At 38.7% G+C, this 23,673-nt stretch overlaps 1 protein-coding gene across 1 annotated transcript; it reads right to left on the bottom strand.

Annotated features, from left to right (window-relative positions):
* Window positions 1–7,876: 7,876 nt before the first annotated feature.
* LOC134873801 (PDZ and LIM domain protein 5-like) lies at window positions 7,877–21,665 on the bottom strand. The gene is made up of 4 exons (XM_063897666.1): window positions 21,420–21,665; window positions 20,756–21,022; window positions 8,433–8,584; window positions 7,877–8,017 (listed from the first exon to the last, which is right to left on the bottom strand). Exons 2-4 carry the CDS (start codon window positions 20,849–20,851, stop codon window positions 7,909–7,911), a joined length of 357 nt encoding a protein of 118 aa, XP_063753736.1. The 5' UTR covers window positions 20,852–21,022; window positions 21,420–21,665; the 3' UTR covers window positions 7,877–7,908.
* Window positions 21,666–23,673: the final 2,008 nt, after the last annotated feature.

Raw genomic sequence — 23,673 nt, 5'->3', positions numbered from 1 at the left:
TGACAGAAAAGAACCAAACAACTCGAGGAGAGGAGAAAAAACAGACAGATCCTCAGCGCAAATCTGGGTTTATCATAGCCATGTCAGTGTTGTCTGATTTAAAGTACACCCTAATCTATGTTTCTGAAATTACACAACACAGGTTAAACCCAGCACAACCAAAGCCCTGGTGGGATTTCATAAGACTGAGATGAAGATTGCATTGTTTTAAGTGCTTGTTCCGGAAGGAGGGAGTTTAGAAATCTCTGCCTTGGAGGAAAACTCAGCACATGCTGGGGCTCGATGAGGGAAACCAGCACACAGGGGGACCCACACTGGATAAGGACATTCACATGGTTGTAGTGGGCCCCAAATGGGATGAATTAAAGCAGAGATTCAAGATTAATGAGCCTTTAGAGCTGTGGTTTTGTAGGATCTATCTGGCACTCAACTATACTGTCAAAAAATGTAGTTATGCACTTACTACACCAGCCGTGTGTTTATTCAACAGATGAATAAACAGTGGACTAATGAAGGCTACACCTAAAATATACATGCGATGGCAGTTAAAGAGGGAGGGGAAGTGATTTGTATTGTTTTGCTGTCTTTTCCATACTTCACAGTTTCTAGTTTTCTCACAGTCAGCTAAAAGTAGTTTCTCTTAGGTAGCAGAAGCAACACAGTACATCAGAAAGAAATACAGACCGATAAAACAACACTCCAGTTGGGTCCAGAACTCAGTGCTCATACAACCTGTCCATCAAAATGATGCAAAGCTGGCAAGGCAGTGTTTTCCATTTTCAACATCTGGCCTCAGGTCTGTTGAGAGGATTGTATAGATACCAATGTGCGTCAGTATCACTTAGAGGATTCACTCACAGAGATGAAGGTTTACTGGCTCATATTTATTTTCCTTAATGTTTTTTTCTTACTTTAGATTCTCAGTTCAGTGTCCAACTTTCTGTCTCTGTTTGTCTGACCCATTTTCTCTTTCTCTGCCTGTTTTACTAACACACTGTGTGCACTTTTCTCAAGACCTTTTTCTTTGTAATGCTAAGAGTCACGTGTCTCATAAACTTAGGCGACAGTGATGTGACATTGATCACAAATGATCTTGGCTCTGACATTCTAGAAATACCTGAGGTTATGAATTTCCATCATTTTTCCCCCTTTAAAATCATACCATTTTCAACAGCTGAAGCCTGAAGAGGATAATGGTGGAAAAAGGTAGAGAAAGAACAAGTGTGCTAGACTTACTAGAAGAATGACATCAGTGCAAACATCTGTGCATTTTATATATCCATATATCCAGTATACATATGTCTTATGTAATCAAACTATACTGTACAGTAGGGTGTGTTAAAAAGTAACACGGAAACCCAAAAAGACACGCATAACCACATATGCTCCTTACACATGTCTGCATGATTTAAACCTGATGTCATCTGATTGAGTTAATCATTCATGGCATAAACACATACCCAACACGTTTTTGGATCATTTAAAATACATCCCAGCCAATCTTAACTGATAACACAGCTGACCTAAATCTTAGTGTGAGACCTACAAAAGAAGGCGGTAACTTACCTCTGGGGAATAAGTGCACAGTGTTTTAAAAGATGTTGATTACAATTTATGAATAAGACATTTGTTACTTTAACTAGACGTTTATTTATTTTAAACAAAGTGCTGAGTGTTCTGTTAATGTTCTGCCTCACACTGTGGATCTCCGTTATTATAATTACTCAGCTTTTATGTAATGAAGCTTCTTGTTTTTCTCTTCAAATCAGTCCACAGGATTCTGAACTCAGTTCCAGCAGCCCGTCTGGGTATCACTCAATGCTGGCTGGGCTAAAGATGAGTGCTCTTGGCTTACAGTAAGATATATCTGGCCAATAGCTGAGAGGAATGAAAAAAACAGAGACAGATGAGCTTAACTCAGTGTTCTTGGCCTCAGAATATATGTGGGCTACCTTCACAGACCCCTAATGTGCCTGGGATTAGCATTTTCTTTGGCCAAAACACCAGAGTAGAAAGAGACAGGCAGAGACAGGTGTGTCGAACTGAAGCAGCATTCTCTTGGTATTATGATATTACTGCAAATACTTAAAGCCTAGCCATAGATAATGGCCATTCGTTTGTGATGCTGTTTGGTAAATACTACAGACCAGTGAAAGACAGAGACAGGTGAGCCCAGTTTAGCACTTTTGATTTTGGAACATCTTTGGTAAATATCAGAACCGAGTAAGTGACAATAGCAGCTGCATTGGGTGTTTATGAGTACAGTGGATTTCCAATGGGTTGTGAATTTCTAATGTCTAAAGTTTGAATTGATCACTCCAATACTAAATAAATTACCTGATCAAGCGTACGGTTTGCATTGACATCCCCTAATTAGTTGGAAACACAGCCCTAGTGAACCTTTGGGTTTAAACGCAGACCATGAACCTTTGCATTCTGCTGTCGGATAAGGGCACAAAATGTCCAAAACAATACAAAAGATGAAAGATTCAACTTTATTGTCATTGCACAGAGTACAAGTACTAGGACAACGAAATGCGGTCTCTGCATTTGACCCATCCTAGTGTTAGGAGCAGTGGGCTGCCATTATGTACGGCGCCCGGGGAGCAGTGTAGGTAACCAGTGTCTTGCTCAGGGACACCACGGTGGCACTTGGTCTTTCGGGGACTTGAGCTGGTGACCTTCCAGTTCCCAGGCCAAGCCCCTATGGACTTCGCCACCACCGCCCTAACAAAAAAATAAGGAACGCTTCACGAATTTGCGTGTCAAAAAAAAACGTCAACCTTAGAACACAGTCTCTATTTCTAACATTATATTCCATTTACATTTGACTTAAAGGTAGAAGGTGCTCTTTTAGCTCTAAGGATACCAGCTATTGAACCTTGTGACTATCATAGTTCTTAATGTTTTAGGATCACACCATGGCTTTCATTTCTCTCAAAAACGTCAACAGGCCAAATGCTTTCCACTTGCATTAGCCAAGATATTCTGGAAAACTCTGATCTGTCCTTGCCTCCTTCAAAGTCAACTCTGTCAAACATTGGTCAACATTGTTTTTATTACACGCAGGTCATTTCAATTTGACCATGCCATCCATTCTGGGTTTCATTTCAAAGTGTTAATAAAAACAGAGTAAAAGTCTTGCTACAAAAAACTAACTGAGGCATATATTAAATGACCAACTATGTAACTGATACTATGTAACTTGTATATTGACTGTCAACATTTGAACACCATTACAGATCAGAGTCATTGGGAGGATAATAACTGCATTGTAAATACAACATCTACAAGAGGACAGATTTGTGTCAGTCTGTGAATTTTGCAATGCAATATTTTAAAGATAAAATAACATGAACCTCTGATCTATCTTGTCACTGGCTACTTCTAGGGCAATGTTTGATGGGCTTGTGGCTGTGAACAGGCATCAGCATATCCATTTACAACCCGGGGATCTTGTTGACTCTATTCAGAGAACACAATGTAAACAAAATGAAAACGTATACCACAGCTCTAAATAAACTTCCCTTAACCAACCCCTCATCCGAGCATCCAGAGCCAACTTCAGATTCAAAATAACTCACACAGCTGCCACTGAATCTGTGTGTGTGTGTGTGTGTGTGCGTGTGTGCGTGTGTGCGAGCGTGTATCTCTTTGTTGGCATACTAAAGAGAACCACACCATTGATTTTCATTCTGCCCGTATGTAATGTGAATTGAGGGCATATGCATGTGCGTTTAAGTTACACATGCATACATACGGTACATGCGTGTTCTTGCATGTAGGAGGGGGAGTCTGTAAATCCCAGATGCTGCAGCAAAACAACTATGATATGTGTTGCAATTTTGAGTTTGTGCACATGCACAGGACATCTACAGCCCGGTTGTGTTTATACGTGACTTATTATGGCCTGTTCTTGTGGCTTTCTGCATGTGCACAAAATACTGCGCCATTATAAAAGTGACGCCTCCACATGAGACTCTCGGTCACAAAGAGCAGGCTCAAACACTGTAATTATCCAGTTTGAGGTCCTTTCAACAGTGAGATTTCCTCTCCGATAAAAAGTAGTAGAACCAAATAATTAAGCAAAACACAGTAGATGATTCAAAACCCTTCGTTGTGAGTTAACCGGGTTAAATTGTGCATTCATTTACAGGCCGATTCTGTGATGTGCCTTGGGTGAGTGCATAAGGTCAACTGGATTTAATGTTGTACTTTCTTTTTCAAACACATCAACACATTGAGACTGTGCCAACACTGGTAAAAAACCTCAAACACCCACTTGCACACAGGACCATTAAACAGTCAAATGAGCAAAAAATACTTTACTGTTGGGAATAAAGCATTTAACCAGACATGGCAGCTGATTAGGTAAAATGAACAGCTGAATACTTTGGTGTATCCTTCAAGAGAATAATGACATTGCTTAAGAAGGTAATTTCAGTGGTAAAATGTTGCATACTAGCAGGACTGCTTCAGCACAGAGCTATGAGCTTGAAATAAACTCCCATTTGTCTTTTCTATTCATCAGCAACATCTTAATGTTTGGTCCATCTCAGTTAGCAAAGCTGTCACTTGTTCACTCAAAGGTTCTCACTCTAATTTCATAGTGACTTTCCTCTTTCCTGCTTTCTCTCACATTTCTCACATTTCCTCTGCCAATCTGTCATCTTTTAAAAAACACTTCCCTCTGCTGTATCTAATCAGTTTCTATACCCATATCCTCTCTTGTTCCTGCTCTGTTGACACTTCCATGATAAACTCTTCCTTGTAGTTACATTGATATACTACTGTTTTGATGGAAAATGTAATGGGCTGAATTATTTTGAAATGTTAATATGTTTTCTATGTTTGTCTTATTATTTTGTTAACATTTGTTGTTGTTTTTAACATTGTAATTAATATGCTTCTAGAAAGACTGAAGATGTTCAATGGAATGTACTTAAACCTTACCACACAACCTTTTGACATTCTTCTTGTGCGTGTTTCCATTGTGTGTATTATGCACACACGTGCTCTATGTGTCCATATCTCCTTCAAATAAATAGTTATTCAAGCTAACAACATATTAGTTGTTTTAAAGATCTCATCACATGGAATTGAATGTGATGCTGAAGATAAAAGCAGTAAAAACATTCACTGGCAAAAGATATTCCCAGAACCTCGACTGCATTTTTTCCACATCCATTGACATTCTTTGAGTTTTTTATCTTTAGATTCAGTTTCTGGTCCCTTTACTATTGAAACCCCTCTCCTTCAACAGGAGAGCACACACACACACACAATACAACGTTATTTACCAGAAAGCTGTGAAAGCTCCAAAGGTCAGGACTCATAAGGTTGTGTTTTGAGAGCTATTTTTAACGCAACAATAGAGTGCATTCCTAGACGGTGCAAAATAGATTGAAATGTCAGTAAAATGACAAACACTTTAGATCAGTAACAGGTCATGTCGACATGACAACGCTTTCAATACAACTTAATGTGAAGACAAACAAACTGATAGGCAGTACTGAACAATTAACTGAATCACAGTATGTGTCACCAATGATACTGATCTTTGCAAGCCTACAGACTCTCTCAGTCAAACTGTGATAAAGTGACAGATTTACAGCCATGTAATTCAATTTACACAGTGCATTGCCAGACATCGCTGCTGTTGCCAAAAATAGTTCAGCCCTTTATGCTGACATAGAACACAAGACCAATTCATATGTGCACTACAACATTAACAGTAAAAATTGCAATACAAAATAAAAAAGGATCATTCCTGAATGAAAGAAGCTGATAAAACAGACTTTGATCTATATCGGCTTTTTTCAAGTACAAAACTAGTTTGAAGTAAAAAAAACTGCAGTTTCTCTTAGTCTTGTCCTTGTCCACACATCTGCTGCCCATCTCTTCCCCCCATCACTTGTTTATTTGGAAAAAGGAATACAACCTGTCTCCTTTTTAAATACACACATACAGACACCACATGCATTGTTAACATCACCCTGTATCTCCTCACTGTTATCATTCCTCCTTCTATTTGACCCAGTCAGAAAGGCAGAAAGGAAAAATGAACTGAGAAGCAAGTGACGTCTAAAGAGTGAACAGAAACAAAGAGAGTAGATTGGTTCTTTCCATTACGCATTTAAATCCATTGAAGTCCAGATGTTGACCTAGGCATGACACTCTTTGGATATACAGTATTCCTACCTTACAGTGCCAATAAAAGCCAGCCATAAACAGAAATATACCTTGAAACAGTGGATTTTATTTCTCATTGTGCAGTAAATGGAGTCTGGATTGCTGTCAATCTTCTAGACCCTAAAGTAAGCCTTTTAAGCAGAAGCTGGAGCAAGCTGTCACCAAAGTCGCTGCTTAATAATATAATACTGCCAGTTAATGAAACAAGCTGTGTCATGTGTTTTAAATAGGGCATGATACCCTTAAAGGGCTGGTGTCTGCCACAGAGAAATGCAGAACAGATAATCCTTTAACTGGTCCCCCAAACAAGTGCAACCTAACATTTCAGAGATGTGATTGGTTAGGCATGTGGCCACTCTTTTGGTTGCCATAATTAGGTAATTGAAAATAAAAGCTTATAACTGATAAAAATCTTGTTCTCTTCGTCAAGGCGGTTGAAAAACATTACCATTAAAAGATGAATGTTGAAAGGAACGGTTTGACAAAAGGGGGAAAAAATGCTTACTGACTTTGTTTCCAGTCTCGATGCTTAGCTATACCAACCACCTTCTTGCTGTAGCTTCCTATTTAACAGACAGAAGAATGTTTTTAATATTTTACTTTGAGAGAAAATATATATATAAATATATATATATATAATCATATGTTTAAAAAATGGAGCACAGAGATCATAGCCTTTTTCACTATATGTCAAACATAAGATCTAGGACAGAAATGGTGAATCTATTAAAGGTTTCACCCACAGTAAGAAACCTTTTGTGATGTATTAGCAAATGCTGAGACACGTATAATTGAAACAGCTAAGAGGTATTAATAAAAAGACAGACAGACCGATTGGTTCTATTTCTGACACGTCGTTGTCAGCACAACTGTTCTTGACCTTCTTCATTACCCCTCAACCAACTTTAGCCCAGATTTATTCCAGAAACTGGTTCACGCATCATAGAAAAGAGTTTGATCATTGGTCTTTCAAAGTAACAAACACACACTGACCTTTAGTTACTATAAGCCCTGCAGTATTACAGTGTGTGATCTCTTCCACAGAACCAAAAGCAAACATCCTTGGTCTGTCATCATTTGGACACAAATTAGAGGACATACCCAGTAACCTCAAATGAGTCAAGGGGTGGAAGAAGGATAAAAAGTCATTGAGGATGGACAGAATATGCAATCTAGACATGCAGCCACATGATGAATAGACAAAACAAAACACAGAGGGGAAAAAGGAAACTGAGCATTTAATTACTTCAATTAAGAAAATTAAGATTTCAGGTTTAGCAATATGGAATCATGTTTCTAGTAGCCTATAAACTGTAAATCTGCTCCCATATTTAGTGACCTAATACCCAAAAACGACTAACGTAGGAGTCTTGCACATCCCTCAGAGTTTAAATGAAAACGCACGCATGCCTACAGGTGCTGCCAAGGAACCGGACAATCCAAACCACATGAGATCCAATATAAAACCAAAGACACACACACTCAATCACACACACACACACACACACACACACACACACACACACACACACACACACACACACACACACACACACACACACACACACACACACACACACACACACACATACACACACACACACACAAACACAACTGCATGTGATAAATCAACCCCACTGTACAACAGGATTCTAGGAGTATGCCCTAGGGAGTAGGGGATGGTCCACATGTGTGATGCTCTCGCTGTGACTTCAGTTATTCCTTTTTTCTTCGGGGAACGGGAGATGAGGCCGAACTAATGGTGTTACTGGGTGTTAGATTAACTCCAACAACAACAGTGAACATCTGCCTGTATGCGGGGTGTCTGGAGTTCAAAGGGGAAGCATGGGGTTAAACGTTTGGGTAGAGAAAATATAATGTGCTCTGAGTTGTTACACTACAGAAATAGGTATTATTATAACCACCCAGCCAAATTAGAATGATTAAATAACAGCAAGTATATCAAATTAGGTTACAGCTTTGTAAATAAATAAGCAGAATTATCTGAAATGCTGGGGGTGTGTCTACTGAAGGTGCCGAAAAAACACCCAAATTCAGGAGCGGGTCGATAACAAATAATCAGTATAAACAATACTTCCTGTTTGCAATCGTGCGTGTGCACACACACACACACACACACACACACACACACACACACACACACACACACACACACACACACACACACACACACACACACACACACACACACACACACAGACAGTGAGCTCATGACTTACTTCTGCAGTTTGAGGCTGAGGTTGCCACTGCAGCTCTTGATCTTGTTCTGGGCCTCCAGGTGATTCATGCCCTCTGTGGCGATGCCATCAATAGACAGAACCATGTCTCCAATACCAATGCCCCCTTTAGCCGCCTTCCCACCATCCGTCAGCTGCAGGGACACAAAACCACAGACAGTTTAAATGATACAAACAGCATCAAATTCAGGAATATTAAGCAAGTAGGAGGCAGGAGGTGCACATTGACCTTGTATTTATCACAGGATTGATGGATCTATTCCATTACAGAAGTAATTGGGCAAAGCTAATGAAAGATCTGGTCCTTTACCACAGTAGGTGTGTCTACTGTAAATTCACTGATGCGTGTCTAATGGCAGGAGGCTTCGTCTTCGAGTTACCTTTGTTTCTTCTTTATGACCTGCTGTCATACTGGGCTTACAACGTGTTAGAAGAACATTTAAAATGTCTCCTAACCATAGCATGTGAGAAATAGAGATCACAGCTATAATGCACTCCTGATGTCCAACTTCTACACTACAGTATGAAGACATTTCTTATGGTAAATAAAGAAAAACGAAATAAGATTACAAAATATACGGCATTACAGAGTAGAGGCTAGATTTGTATCCAAAAATGTATCAAACAAATAAAGCAGAACCTTGTTCAAAGTTTAGAGCCATTTTTAACAGTAGCATTTTAACTAAAAAGTTGGTGTTTGGTAATGTCTGCTTCTGAAAATAGAAAAATGAAGCTTAAACATTAGAGATCAACTAAATAGCATTTAATCCCAGTAAAAAGCAATCATGTAATTATACTTTGTACAAAATGCAATTAAAAAGGTGACAAATAGCTAATGGGAACACGTGTCACGTTGTATACACATACTAGTTTTATTGGCTTTGAGGAAACAGCAAGCCAGACATCTCTTGTTTTGCACGCATCATAAAATATACACTCTTCTTTTGTCTCTTGGTGTTAGGGTCTCCTATGAATTTAAAGGTATGCTTAAAATATCTACATCCAAACAAGGTTTAATTGCTGTACTTCAACTCAGGGGGAAGCTGGATAATTTGAACCAGATTCAAGCCACACACAGAAACTCAAGTTGAACAGCAGGTCTGGTATTTAGTACCAGCATGTTCAACATGGCTTTAACATGGACACATGCTGCACTGTATCAACTCTGATCTTGACAGAAATGTTAAATACATAATTATAATAATGTCCGGGGAACAAATGCAGCACTTTCCACAGCCATAGCTGCTGCTGTAGACCCTCCATTTGTGAGCAATGCTGAACAGAATTTGTAAACAAGTTTTAAACAACAGTTACCACTTAACCGGCGCCAAAATAAAATGTGATCAATATGTAATTATGTGTTCAATATTTATCTGTTGACAATCATGTTCTACTTGAAAACTGTTTTAGTATCTGTTAATGTAATTTGACTTACTGTCTTTACATCACTGTCACCATTACAGAGAGGGCAAAACATTGTGGCACTATGTGTCATAAAAACCAGAGCGTTTCTTATCAGTGGGCTCAGGGAGGACTCGGACACATTTGGAAATGTGCGTAGGACGTTACACACTACTGTACATCTCTTGTTCTTTTCCCATGACGCAAATGGACTGTATGTAAGACCAATCTGTAGGTATTTTTACAACAAATTTCCATATAACAAATATTGATATTACATTCATTTTATAACAATTTGGATGATTGACTTTTATTATGTTATTCATTTATGATAAGTCCTTCAAGAAGAAGAGGAAGTTGCAGCTGTGATTCTGACCATTCTTGGTCACACACAAGGTCCAAGTTTGTCCAAAGAAAAGTGAGGTCATTTGTTTCTTTTGACACAGTGTAAAAGGACCACACAGGCCACTTCACTGGACACACACATGCACACAAACCACTTTTGTGGTAGTTCTTTGTATGAAGTGGCTCTTACCCTTGCCAGCCATATATCACTTCTAGAGCAGCTTTTTCATTACGAGCCTCAAGAAACCTGTTTTTGCTGACGGCAAGGATGATAAAGTGTAACGTATAGGTCCTCTTTGGTGCGTAACATCCTTCTATGTGTCTGTTTCCTCTGCCTCTATCTTTGTCTCTCAGTCACACACACACACACACCAACACACACAAAGACAGACAGACACAGGCCGGGCTAATAAAAGAGGCTCTGCACACGGATTAGTGTTAAGTCTCTGCGGCCCCAACCTTTTATAGTCATATTAGACCAACACACGCAACATCACTCACCACCACTCACAACCACAGAGGGCAGGAAGAATAGAGTAATGAGGGATCGACTTGACACTGATTAGAATAGCGTGGATGTTAATGAAGGAAAAGAGAGAGGAAGGAGAAAAACGGCTCCTGCTGAATCTGTGGGCTCTTTCTTCATGTGCATTTTGACCCATACTAAGGGGTGTGTTCATACCAACCACTTTGGCACTGTTATGGACCAAACACTCACCACAGAATGTTCTATTATATGTTCTACCCCAATTAGTGCTCTGTTTTTGCCCCCCACACACAACCGCTACCTCTCACTCAGAAACACTTACCTAAACTCTGCTTCTCTCTGTTTCAAAGTAACCTACGACTATACCAGAAAATAGTCTATCCAACATAAAGAGAATACAAATATTTAAGTCTAAAGAAATTGGTCATGCTGGCAGGAAACCCGACATGTTTCCAAAAGCAAACATTTGTTTTCAATCACTAGCATTAAAAAAAATTCAGAGCTCAAAGAAGTTTCAATTTGCACATGAAAGAGAGTGCAACAAGTCATTGAGAAACTCCGAAACAGAAATCTAAATAATCTGTCTATGCAACAAGCCAAGCACTTCAAGGTTCCCAGGACTTTTCATGTATGGCTCTGTTGCTTTGGCCATGACAGAAAACAGCAGCTTAAACACTACGCACATATCCACGGAAGATTACAAACAAAAAATGTACGTACTCTCATATAGTTTTCTATAAAAGAGACCCTCTGATAGCAGCTGCGATCACCTCCAAATCTGCAGGGACATCCATTTACACTTGACCACAATTTATATTTATAATATGTGAGTTTGCAACACATATATCGTCTGATTAAAGTGCTTTGAAAATGTAATGCACTTCCAACACAGCAGAAAAGTCTAGCTGGAGTGCTGAAACATTGTCAGGTTTGAACATTGAGTGACCAGCTTGAGTGCTTTGAACAATGCCTGCTTTCAGCACAAGAAGTGACAGAGATGACAGGCAGATGGTTAACATCACGCTATGACTGAAACGCTGAGAGCAGGAGACACGCATACCCAAATTGCTCCTTGTAATTCAACATTCAGTATATATCTTTCAGTGTAATCTTACATGAAACAAATGTTTTCCTTTAGAGTCGTGTATGGGAGCAAAACATTTGGAATAATCACTATTCTTTTATCAAAAACATGACTGTTTATTGGTTGGCTCTTCTATCATACCTAGGTTATTGATATTAAACAGAAATATATGAAAACACCATGGCAGTGCACAAATCTCTTAGCAACAAAGAACAGCAAAAAAACAAATAAAGGTTTTATGAATAAAGAAATGGAGTGTGAAGGGTATGAGACAGACCGGAAGAAATATCGAGGTGAGTGAGATATATAAAGGAGGTAGAGATTTGGAGACAGGAAAAACTTATAACAGAGAAAGGGAATGATTAAGAAAGTGCAGGGGACAGAAACTCGGCAGACATCACATCAACCTAGCTGTATGATCCATCAGTAACACATGTTAAATTGTGTTAGGCAACGTTCACTTTGACGCTCCTGAAAGAGGTAAATCATGCCGTTTTGTCAGCTGCATTGTAGAAATGCCTTCGATAAAATCCACTGTTTTTCTATAGCTGTTATAACGAGTCTGAAGCTGGCAGGTTGCTCTAAATGTAAAAGAAATGTTTAAAAATATGATGATCAGGTCCAAAACTCCATGGATAAATTATGAGTACTCCTCCATGCAATAATATAATGGAGAAATAATAAAATAGAGACTGTGGAAAGAGTAGGACTTCAACTGGGAGTAAGAATCAATTTAATGTAATATAGCAAGTTTGTAAAGGGCTACGTCAGCCCTGAACATTCCTCTAACATTATATGGTTGTGTGTGTTTGTACATGTACCCATGTATGCATATGCCTTATGCTGACACAAACACACACACACACACACACACACACACACACACACACACACACACACACACACACACACACACACACACACACACACACATACACACACACACACACACACACACACACACACACACACACACACACACACACACACACACACACACACACACATACACACACACACACACACACACACACACACACACACACACACACACTCAATCTGATGAAAGCTTTTGAAAATAACTGTGTCTTTCCCTAAAGCTGTTTGTGCACCCGTGTCTAATAATCGCAGCCTGACTGTATGTTATTTCTAAAGAACTTAATAAGAAAAAGGTATACAAGATTGAGTTCACATAGATAGCCCACTGCAGCTACAGCTGCCAAAACCACAAAAACTTATTGCAAACATTAAACATAAAGCCTTTCAAAAAAAATTGAGAGAATGGCCAAGAAATGTTCCATACTTACATAGAAAGCCTCCGGATTAAAGTAAAATCCCCTTCTGATACAAGCTGATAAGAATTATTAGGATCTAGCTGATTTCTCCTGAAGAGTAAGTCAAATGGATTCTTAAAAGTAATTTTTAACAATCATAAAGATAATGTGGAACAGGCTGCTTCAGCTCCAGCAGCGTGTCTATTCTTTATTCAATGCAGTAAAGCTAAAGCTGAGAGCACATGTTTAATGGTTCCCCGTGGAGTTTTCTTGTTAACAATGTTTCTGTTTACACTTAGCAATACTCGCAAAAACACTTTTTGTGTATCTGTCATGTATTGCAGATGCTTTCTCTTCCACATAAAACATTTACAGAACTAATTTTTCTCTAAAATGTGAAACCTTCATTATTTATATCCCTTTTTACTTGCTAGCAGTATTCTTCTTCCGTGCTTATAATGGGTTATTGCTGAATTACTCAGTTTTAAATCCCACCTGTTGATCAGTAGAGTTGTTTGACATAATTCGCAGCATAGGTATGTGTAACACAGCATGAGACTCACTTGCAACATGATTGCTCCATGTGGCAACACCAAGGGTCAAAAACTTTACAAGGTCTTTTAGGAAAAAGAAGATCAGTGGGCAAGAATAGTAGATAGGTCCAGGAAAAAAAATCAACAAAATCAACTCTAAACATTCACAATGTACCTGCTGGATATCATTAAACAAACATGAGTTTCACTGTATTCAAAACTGATGGGTGAATATTTCCTTCACATCGGCCTTTAGATGGAATGAAGTGAGGGGTTATAGTTAGCGTATGTAACAGAAGGCTACATTGTAAAACTACACTCAGGACAAGTATCAACAAATCCACATGACATTATTTCATGCTGTAAAAACTCATGGCACTATGGTAAACTGGAAGCGAACAAGCCAGCATTCACAGCTACAGTCAATGATGTGTTTGTCATGGCGCTGGGGGACTAAGCATTGGCAGGGCTGGAACACACACTCAGGAATATATTACACAAGTCTGGATTGTTCTTATTCCATATGAACACACAGTGTGCGTCATCAGCAGCAGACACTTACAGAGGCTGTAATTAATCCAAAATGGTGGTTTTATGTTTCAGATTGCATCGTACTGTTGAACTTGTTTATAATATATGTTCTATAAGTGGAATGTTATGGTCAATATCTGAAAAGAGAAACCTGGCCAGAAAACATTAAAATGAGTTACAGTAGCAATTATTTCACTATATTGTGAAGAAATGATGTGAGTGTTATGACTCAGTAGGCTTTAAATCAAGTTGCTCAGAGGGGGATAACATTTGTGCAGACACTCAAAATGAAACCTGCCTGAATGTTTTGGAGTGAAAGCCTGAGTATCAAGTGGCTTCTGGTCACAGTGGCAGTTAAAGAATTAGAAATTACAAACCTAATTGCACAGAAATGCAGGCAGGGTCCTTAAAGTGGACGTACCATATCATGCTTATGTTCTTGTTCATACTTGGATTTTGAAATCCTACTACAAAATGATCTGATGCTTTCACTTTCAAAAAAGAAACATATTCCTGTATTCACCCTCTGTCTGAAAAGCTTTATTTTAGCACCTGTTTCCTTAACACCTCATCCCAAAAAATCACATATTGCTCTCATTGCATTGCAAGAAAAAGCTTTTGCAAAGGTAATTCTCAAGACTTTGTTTTTGGCATATGTTGATAAATGGGTTAGTAGGCACTACAAATGCACAAATGTATGCACATAAGCATAAACAAATGTAAAAGGTTAAGGACAATGCAGCTTTTAAAGAAGCCATTCAGTAGTTAACCAAAACTAAAAATGGGAAGTAACATAGCTTAGCGTTGTCTTCTCTTCTGTGTGAGAAGAAAAGAGTGACTGAAAAAAGGCACTGAACAACAAATCATACACAGCCTAAAAGCCTAAGAAGAAAGTGGATAGCTACTGCTGTTTTCTTTCGATTGATCTCCCAACCCACAGGCATTAAAGGTTTTCTATCTATCAGTCTTTGTAGTGAACCAATGTTATTATGACTAAACATGATACTAGCCTTGACCGGCCGGTATCCTGAGAGGATGGCAGACGAGACGTGGCCGGATAAGCAGCTACCTTGGAAAATACATTATGAACGCATTAAACAATAGGGTATTGAAGTCTCCTCATTGTTAATCCACTGCAGTGCATGTTATGACCTGGCTGTGCTTGTCTTCATGGGTTACAAAAGTATTCTGGCCTCAAATCAATCTGTTCATTCCAGTTACACTAAAGCAGCATCCTCCAAAGACATATTTTAAGGAGGATTTTTTTTGTCTTTGTATTTTATTAGTATTTCCTTAAATCGACCACTAAATCCTTCATACGGTTCGTTTAATAAAAAAACATTTATGGTGTTATTTTCATTTCAGCACGTTCCTGCATTGGTATGTGTGACACTGAAAGGGCTTTTTACAATGGATTAGTCTGTCCCTTACGGATGAAGACAGAAATATCTTAGTGAGGTCACCATTAGGACCAGATGACTGTCGATATGGAAAAGTAAGGATCAGGCATGTTTTCAAAAAGTTATTCCTCTGTTTTCTCTCAACTCATCACTGCTATTATGGTGCAAACCAACCTTACTAATGCTTATTAAAAAAAACTATTAACACAAGATTTGTGACATTACAAAATGCCACAATAAAGCAAACTTTTGAAATCAAACTTCAAATCACACACATTTCAAGAAATCAAAGATTAATTATCACGCTGCTGTCAATAAGGAAAAGGCTACGTTGTGCTACATTGTCTAAACAAAAGTTTGTGCCAATAAGCAAAAAAAAAAAAAAGAAAACAGCACTGACAGACTGGTTTGTGGCAGAGGAAACGATAAGTTGTTGATTTTGGCTCTGGGGCTATTTAGTTAAGATAGCTATATATTCAATCGTGAATCGTGGGACTTGTTTAGTTAAGATATATTTAAGTATTATTAAGTCATAAGTGGGAGCACCTTGCTCTGGTAGTCCGGTATGAAAGGTCAAAGCACAAAGATTGTAGCAGCGGAGGTTTGAGACCTGACACATGTAAGAGCAAGAACTGTAAGAGGAGGAGAGAGAAAAATGTATAGATGAAATCAGACTTTGAAATAGACCAATCATTGTGGTCAGTTGTTATCATCGCCTGTGGAAGCTTCTCTTGGGAGGCAGAAGGCAGAAATCGCTGAGGTAGGTCCAGGAACTGCATAATTCCACAAAAAGGTTTTCATATAGCTTATCTGTCCAGTCATATTGTTGAAGTCAAAGCAGAAACGTTATTGCCTGTAATTAGCAATTGTGCAAAACCTGTGTTACATCTTAACTCTGACGTTTCTCTATGGAATGCAAGAAGTAGGATTCATTAAGTGGTGACATCGAGCAGCATAAATACAGACTAGGCATGGAACTAATATGTCTTTCAATATATGTTACAGTTGTATAAAGAGTACCAGTCACATGGTTACATTTGTAATTGAATCAAAACTATTTGATTAGGTTTAGACAAGAGTTATACTTTAGGCAAAATAAATAAGTAAAATATCTGGGTTTTGATTATAATATGAACAATCTGTGTGCCTTTTTAGCTAAGTGGTTACAGCTTAAGCCATACATCCATACAGCCATACATACGTTCTGGATTTGCTTCCAGCTTTGGGACATTTGTTGCAGGCCATTGATACATTATCTTTTAAGTTAAAACAACTCAAAATTGATTCAAATAACAATAAAAAAGGAAAGATAAATACATTCACAACAAAGATAATGTCAAATATAACTGATCTATTCTGGCATGAGGATGCAGTTTGTGCTTTGAATGTCTGAAATAAGCTTTAATTGTAAGTATTGAACCAATACCCAGGAGCTATAAATCAGGGGTACAGATCCAAGACCAGTTTGCCATGAGTGGCTACTGTCAGGAGAGCTGACCTGTAGAAAGATGGTTCTATTTTCAGAAGCCTAATGCTCCCATGGGCTGCCTTCTGCTAAATTATTTTAGAAATGGCTCCTGTAAATGGGCTGCCCTCAGAAAGGTTTAAAAATGGATTCACTGTGTTGTAAATTTAACTGCGAATAAAGGGCAGCTATTCTTGGAAATACTTTGATCTGTTAAACATTTATTGGATTTCACAACAAATGGTTTTAAAGGGGATTAACTGTGCACTACATTATTTTTCTATAAAACCGTTTCATAACCATTAAAGATATAAGATTCTACCTAAACTAGTACAGCTTACTTTTCTATTACTGTCTTAAAGCTTATCATCAGCCATACCAAGCTGTTTTGCTGTGCTTCACAATGACTATGTTTTAAATTACGTTGAAACCACTACTCAACTAACGCAGGATATGTTCAAAGTGCTGCAGGCTATCATTAAAAATACTTGTGTAGAACTTAGAAACCCCACTCTGTCAAACTGCCGCCTGCTTTTACTGAAATCTTTTCCTTTCTTCTCAAAATATCTCCTTTTAAGGACTGTGTCAAACTGAGTTGCCGTGTTAAAATATTTCATTGGCACTTTGGCAACACTGTTTTTCGACACCGTAAAATAAAAGAAGCGGTGAGAAAAACAGCAGTTACTGGGCAGATAACTCTGGACCCACAGTTGTGGTCACACCTACACTGACCCAATGATGTAATACCGGTACAATGTGATAATAATACCATGGCTACGAAAACGAAACACACAGTATATCCACATATGTAAAGAGCTTAGCAACAGCAGCTGTTAGGGTTAGTGTGTGGCTTGGCAGTAGTAGCAGCGTTCCCTAATAACCCTTTCTCAGAAAAAACTCTACGGCTGGACTTGCAGAGAGCGATGTGTCTAAAACACAAATCAAACATGTATATTGACATATGTGTCAGTGATCAGCAGTCAGAAGCGATTCTATTCATCACCAAAAACTGGATTAATTAGGCCAGCCAAAAATAGTAGTGGATTAGATTCTCTAGACTTTAAACCGTATTGTTTTCTGAGGAGTGAGTCATATCTTACATAAGACCCTAATTAAATAGAGAGAGAGAGAGAGAGAGAGAGAGAGAGAGAGAGAGAGAGAGAGAGAGAGAGAGAGAGAGAGAGAGAGAGAGAGAGAGAGAGAAATAGGAAGGTATGACAGTATGAGGTATGATAAGAATGACAGGGGCACAAAGAAAGATCTAGATAGATGACCTATTGAGTGATATCATATGTTTGCATCACATACACTATCTGTCATCAGCCCTCAAGAAATCCCCTCTGTAAACAGCTTCATTCCTATGTACTGCATATCTATATCACCTTACATCCACTCACTTATTCCAGCTTTCCACCTCTCCCTGTTCTCTGCTAATATACATTTCTTTCTCTGCCTAGAGAAACACAGTTTTACCTATGGCCCCCCTTTAGTCCGTTTAAGTATTCCCAAAGATGCACTGATTTTCTGTTTGACAATACACTCTATACAAACTGCTTGCGATACAAAAAGCTTTGATTCACATTTACCCAATCTAAAAGCATTTTGCAACTTATACACTCAAGACAAAATGTTGAGATGAAGACGAGGGCAGAATTTCTGTGTAGTTTCAAGTTTCGGAAATTGTCCTTTATTCCCCGTTTCACCTTTGCCTGATTGATTGAAAAACAATAACTAGCTGGAACTGCAATTTTTAGACTTGACCTGGACCTAATCTGCAAACTATAAAAGCATAGGTACTCACAAGTCATAATATCCTTATCCCTATACTTATGGTAGATATTATGGTCTCAAGTACATTTAGTACATCAACACTAAAAACTGCACTAGCACTTGCAGTCTTGCCAACATCTTGAAACCTCAAACCTCATAACTGTCATTGTGATACTGCAGTAAAGGCCAGAGTGGATTACTGAGACAACTCTAGTTTAGATAAGGCCATCTTCACTTGGAAAAAGACAAACCTTAACTGACCAACATTATCATTTGTTTCCATTTTGGTTTCATAATGTTTGTCATGTAGAATGTTGTTCTCAAAATGTAATATTTCAGAGCCCACATTACAGCTGTATGAAGTGTTGCTTTTGAATACATTCACCTCATCTCTTTATTTTTTCTATACTTGTCCTCAGTTTTTTCTGCCAGTTGCACAAATAATGACTTCCATCATTTTAACTGCATGCACACAATCCCAGACAAAGACACGAGCACACAACAGTGGTAAAAGTTCACATGGCTTCGGTTAGTGGGAAAAGTATCACATACAAAGTAATAACACAAACATGGCAACCCAATGCGGCCCCAAGGGGGATTGGCACAGGACCTGGCAAGCCATTCATCATCAGGCTTATGTTGCAATATGTATGTTCACTGCCAGTTCTAGTGATGTGTGGACGCATGTGCACTTCATGAGTGTAGGTGGGTGCAGTGCAATTAGTTTGACTGTGTTTTGCATGCGCAATAACAGCTGCACTCTCCAGGCAGAGCAGAACAGAAGGGTTATGCGTTTCAGAATTATGCTTTAGTTTATGCAATGAGGGATACTCTATTTGTGTGCAGGCTTGAGGAGTAACACTTTACATGTAACTGGATTACATAAACAGAGAGAAGACAAAAGAAGTTAACAGTATTCCCTCACTGTTACATTTCAAAAAATGACTACTAGCAGAATTAGAATGTTACTTAAAAACAAAACAACAGCCATAATATTCTGTTTCTTGTCAAAGGAGCATTTATTTTTCTTCTTTGTAAGCCTGTTGTGTAGGCTAATACTTTAAGTATGAATGTATATGCCTACTGACTGAATTTACTATGGTTTTCACTTCTTATTCGTTTTTGTTTTGTTTATTCAGTATGGTGAACTTATACATTCTTAAAATACTGTGAATGACTTTAGCTGTATCAAACTAAAATGGCATTTTCTTTTTGCTCGGATTTTCTTTTTTAAACTGTAATATTTGGTCATATTGTTGGTTTAAAGAATAATTTCTGATTTGCTCAATGAAAGGTAGGTTTTGCATTTTGATACATAATACAATCAAGTAAAAAACATCTTATTGATATTCCTTTTTTCTTTTATTTATTGGGATATTTAGGTCATCAAAAAATACGGAAAGTAATCAGGTTACATTACTTTCATATTTTGATACTCAAATACTCAACTAGTAAAGGAATACATGTATGAGTTACCCTCCAAACCCTCAAGTGTGACTTTTAATGTGTGACTGAACAGCTGGCCGGGAAGTAATGTTAAGAGTAGACAATGAAAGGCACAAAAACCAAGGGACCATCAAGTTTCTGAGAGACGGAAGCCAAGATTTGTGCGCCAAAATTTTGATTGCAGCACTTTGACTAAACACTCACACACTTAAATGTGAAGTGGAATGCGTAGAGAGTGAGAAAAGGTTTCCTGTGTGGTCGATACATGACGGATGGCATATGATTCAGCCATCGCACGGAGTGGTGGTTGCAAGGTTGTGAAACGATGGAGAAGGATGGTAGAAAAATACAGGAAGGATAGAAGCACAGGAATCAGTTTTCATCTTTTTAATCACTGATAGGCCATGGGGCATTGCTGGGATGCCATTCTGCAGCTGCACTGTGATGAACAAGTGTGGAGATATAACAGGGACATGGCATAGGGGCATAGTAGATAAAACTAAAAGAAAAGTGTGTTTGAGTGGACCTATCATCATGTGTGTGTCAACGTGTGCATAATAAAGTCTTACCCTGGAGATGGTGAGGGGCAGGTTGAAGTCCTTCCCTCCCTGCAGTCTGAAGCCCCAGGGGGCGGGGCCTAAGAGAGTGACGCTGTAGCTGCTCATGGTCTGCTTCGATGATGTTAAATGCGTTCTGCGTTGATATCACTGACGATGAAGTGATGATTTTGACAGCAGGAAAGTATGTTGCAGATCAAGTAACAAAGATGATGTCAGTGTGTCTTGATGATTGGTAAGAATTTGGCAAGGATTCCCTTTCGGATGTTGTTCCAAGATCTGAAGGAAGATATGAATGAAAAGAACACATTACATCTATTATTGTATGGTTACATAAGACAAAGGAAAACTGTTAGTGTTGACAAGCGGGGTCAAGAGGATGGTGGAGACAAGAAGTAAAAAAATAAATAAAATAAAAACATCTTACACACTTTCATAAACCAAACAAAACGTGCACCTATACAAATATTTTTTTTATTAGATACAAATGTCATTGTGTAACTGGGTGCACTAGCAGGGTACAATTGAATCACATACACATGAATATGATAAAAGAATGTCTGTTAGACTTAAAATACCAACAAGCAAATCCTCACTAAAGGACCACTACACAGATTACGTTAATATAACTGCAGACCACTTACTGCTATTGAAATTGTAAATAGAAATACTTTACCTCTTCAGTGAAAATTCCAGAGAGGAAAATAAGTCCTTCACAGGCAGGTTGACAAAGTAATCCCTAGTTTCCCCTGTTCTATCCCCTTCCCAGCAAACACACTGTTTGTGTGTGAGAGAGGTAGAGAGGGATGCAATGCTCTTATATACCAGCTAATGACAGATGGGAGGGGAAAGGTGGAGGAGGGGAGGGAAGAAGAGGAAGGCAAGAGGGAGAACGGGTCGAGGTTAGGTTGGGAAGAGAGAGGGAGGAGAAAGAGGAGGGGAATCACCCATGGGTGGAGTGAGTGGGACACAGAAGAGGAGGGGAAAAGAGGTAGATGATATCACGGAGGAGATTAGGGGATAAGGGGAGACAACACTCTGAAAAAAAAGAGGGAGGAAAGAAAAAATGGGGGGTGGGGGTTGAAGGGGGGGATAAAGGCAAAGAGTGTGGGAGCACTGCACATGGAGTAAATGACAAAGGGAGGGGAGAAGAGGCACAGGAGAGGGATAGAAGGGCAGAGGAGAGGGGACAGTTTATCTTTCATCTGGATATTTTGGGAACATTGACTCAGTGCTGCAGGCTGCTTCATTTAAGGTGGAACCAGCCGTAACCAGATCGTGACCCGAGGACACATCCCAGAGGCTTTGATTAAAATGTCTCTTAAAGGTTACGTTTAGAGGATACAGTGGGCTGATGGAGATTTGATACAAGCTCAGGATCAACTTGTTAAAGTCCTGTTACATTTTGTTTCACTACTTCACTGATGCCCAAACTCAGACGCTGCTTCAGTCATGCCACAAGGATAATTTTTCATTTACCGTAGGTACTGACCGTTACCTAATTTTTGTATACCTTCTGTCTTATAGTACATTTATTTAAAGGTATATTTATCAGTTTGTTTGTTTTTTCCTTTTATGTGTCATCCCTCTAACACCCAATGAATCAAGTGATTAACTCATCTGGACCTTAACCTCTCTAGATTCTGGTTAAAAGCTGTAAGCAATTTAGTGCTGCATCATTTCCTTCTTGTTTATTTATCAGTTTCCTCATTATTTATTTCCAGACAGCTGGCAGTTCCTCTCCTTCTGTACTTCTGCACTGGCTTTTGTCCATCCCCACTTTTCCAGCCCAGACAGATCAATATTGACTTTGTATTTAGATGACATAGTAGTGGCTCAATTAAATCCTCATCCCATCCTCTATTCTTGGCCATGATTCACCTCCACTACATTTTCCATTAAATATTAAAGAGGAGTTGGAGAGCTTGAGAAATAAGTTAGACATGAGCTGAAAGGAAGTGGTTGGACGATTTTCAAGATAGATAAAAAGAGAGATAAAGTGCACATAGAAGAGGGAAAGGAACACTTTTAATAAGATACCATCATGATGGACACATAGTTAGAGAAAATGTAATCAGAAACATAAACACAGGATGTTCTTCATTAACCTGCTAATAGTCATTCCCACACTGAATCTAATGCAGACAGTGTAAACTTCTCTGGCAAGTCTAAGTTCAAAAGCAAACTCTGGGAGGAGAAGGCTGAGAAGGTCATAAACCCAGTTTCCTCTGCAGAGCTGAAGGGGGCTTCATTTTTCAATTTTACAGCAAATGTAATTAGAAAAGGCAAAGTGTTTATTCAAAGCTACAGCACAGATGGTTGCTCGTGTCTGTTTTTAAAAGTTGAACCACCTTTTTATACAGCAGGATGACATGGATAATAAAGGGATCTGGATAGCGTCGTTTGATGTATGGTGGACACCATGGGACTTAACCATTCAAAGAGCGTCTGCCACTGTAGAAACAAGTTCAATGCCAGCGGTCTCTGCTGTTAAATTAATTAAAAACACACTGATGATTATCTCGACAACAGTAACCACAACATCCTTTCTTTTCTTTTTAAATAAAGTCCCCCATTTAAAATTGTCTACCAAAGTTCAGGGGTATCCAAGGTAAACAGAGAACAACAGGAAGTCAGAAGTCAGACAGCAGACAGATAGACGAGAGCCATCTAAAAGAGTAACAGTGCACCATATGAGAAGATTGTCTGCTCAGACAGCCCCCCAAAGTGCTTTCTCATTCTTATTGTGGATTAAAATATGCAAAATGACACACTTGGGTAACATAACATTCAGCTGCTTCACTTCACTATAAGCCCTATGCTGAGGATTTAGAGCTGATGTGACCTGTTTAAATCAGCTTTAAACAAAATGTTTCACAGATATAAACACTGTGTAGGTCTGATGATGCTCTCTCACACGGTCACATATA

Source organism: Eleginops maclovinus, chromosome 12 (genome assembly GCF_036324505.1).
Source record: "Eleginops maclovinus isolate JMC-PN-2008 ecotype Puerto Natales chromosome 12, JC_Emac_rtc_rv5, whole genome shotgun sequence".
Lineage (NCBI taxonomy): Eukaryota > Metazoa > Chordata > Actinopteri > Perciformes > Eleginopidae > Eleginops > Eleginops maclovinus.
The sequence above is the reverse complement of the archived record's forward strand: the minus strand, read 5'-3'. Positions and strand labels throughout refer to the sequence as shown.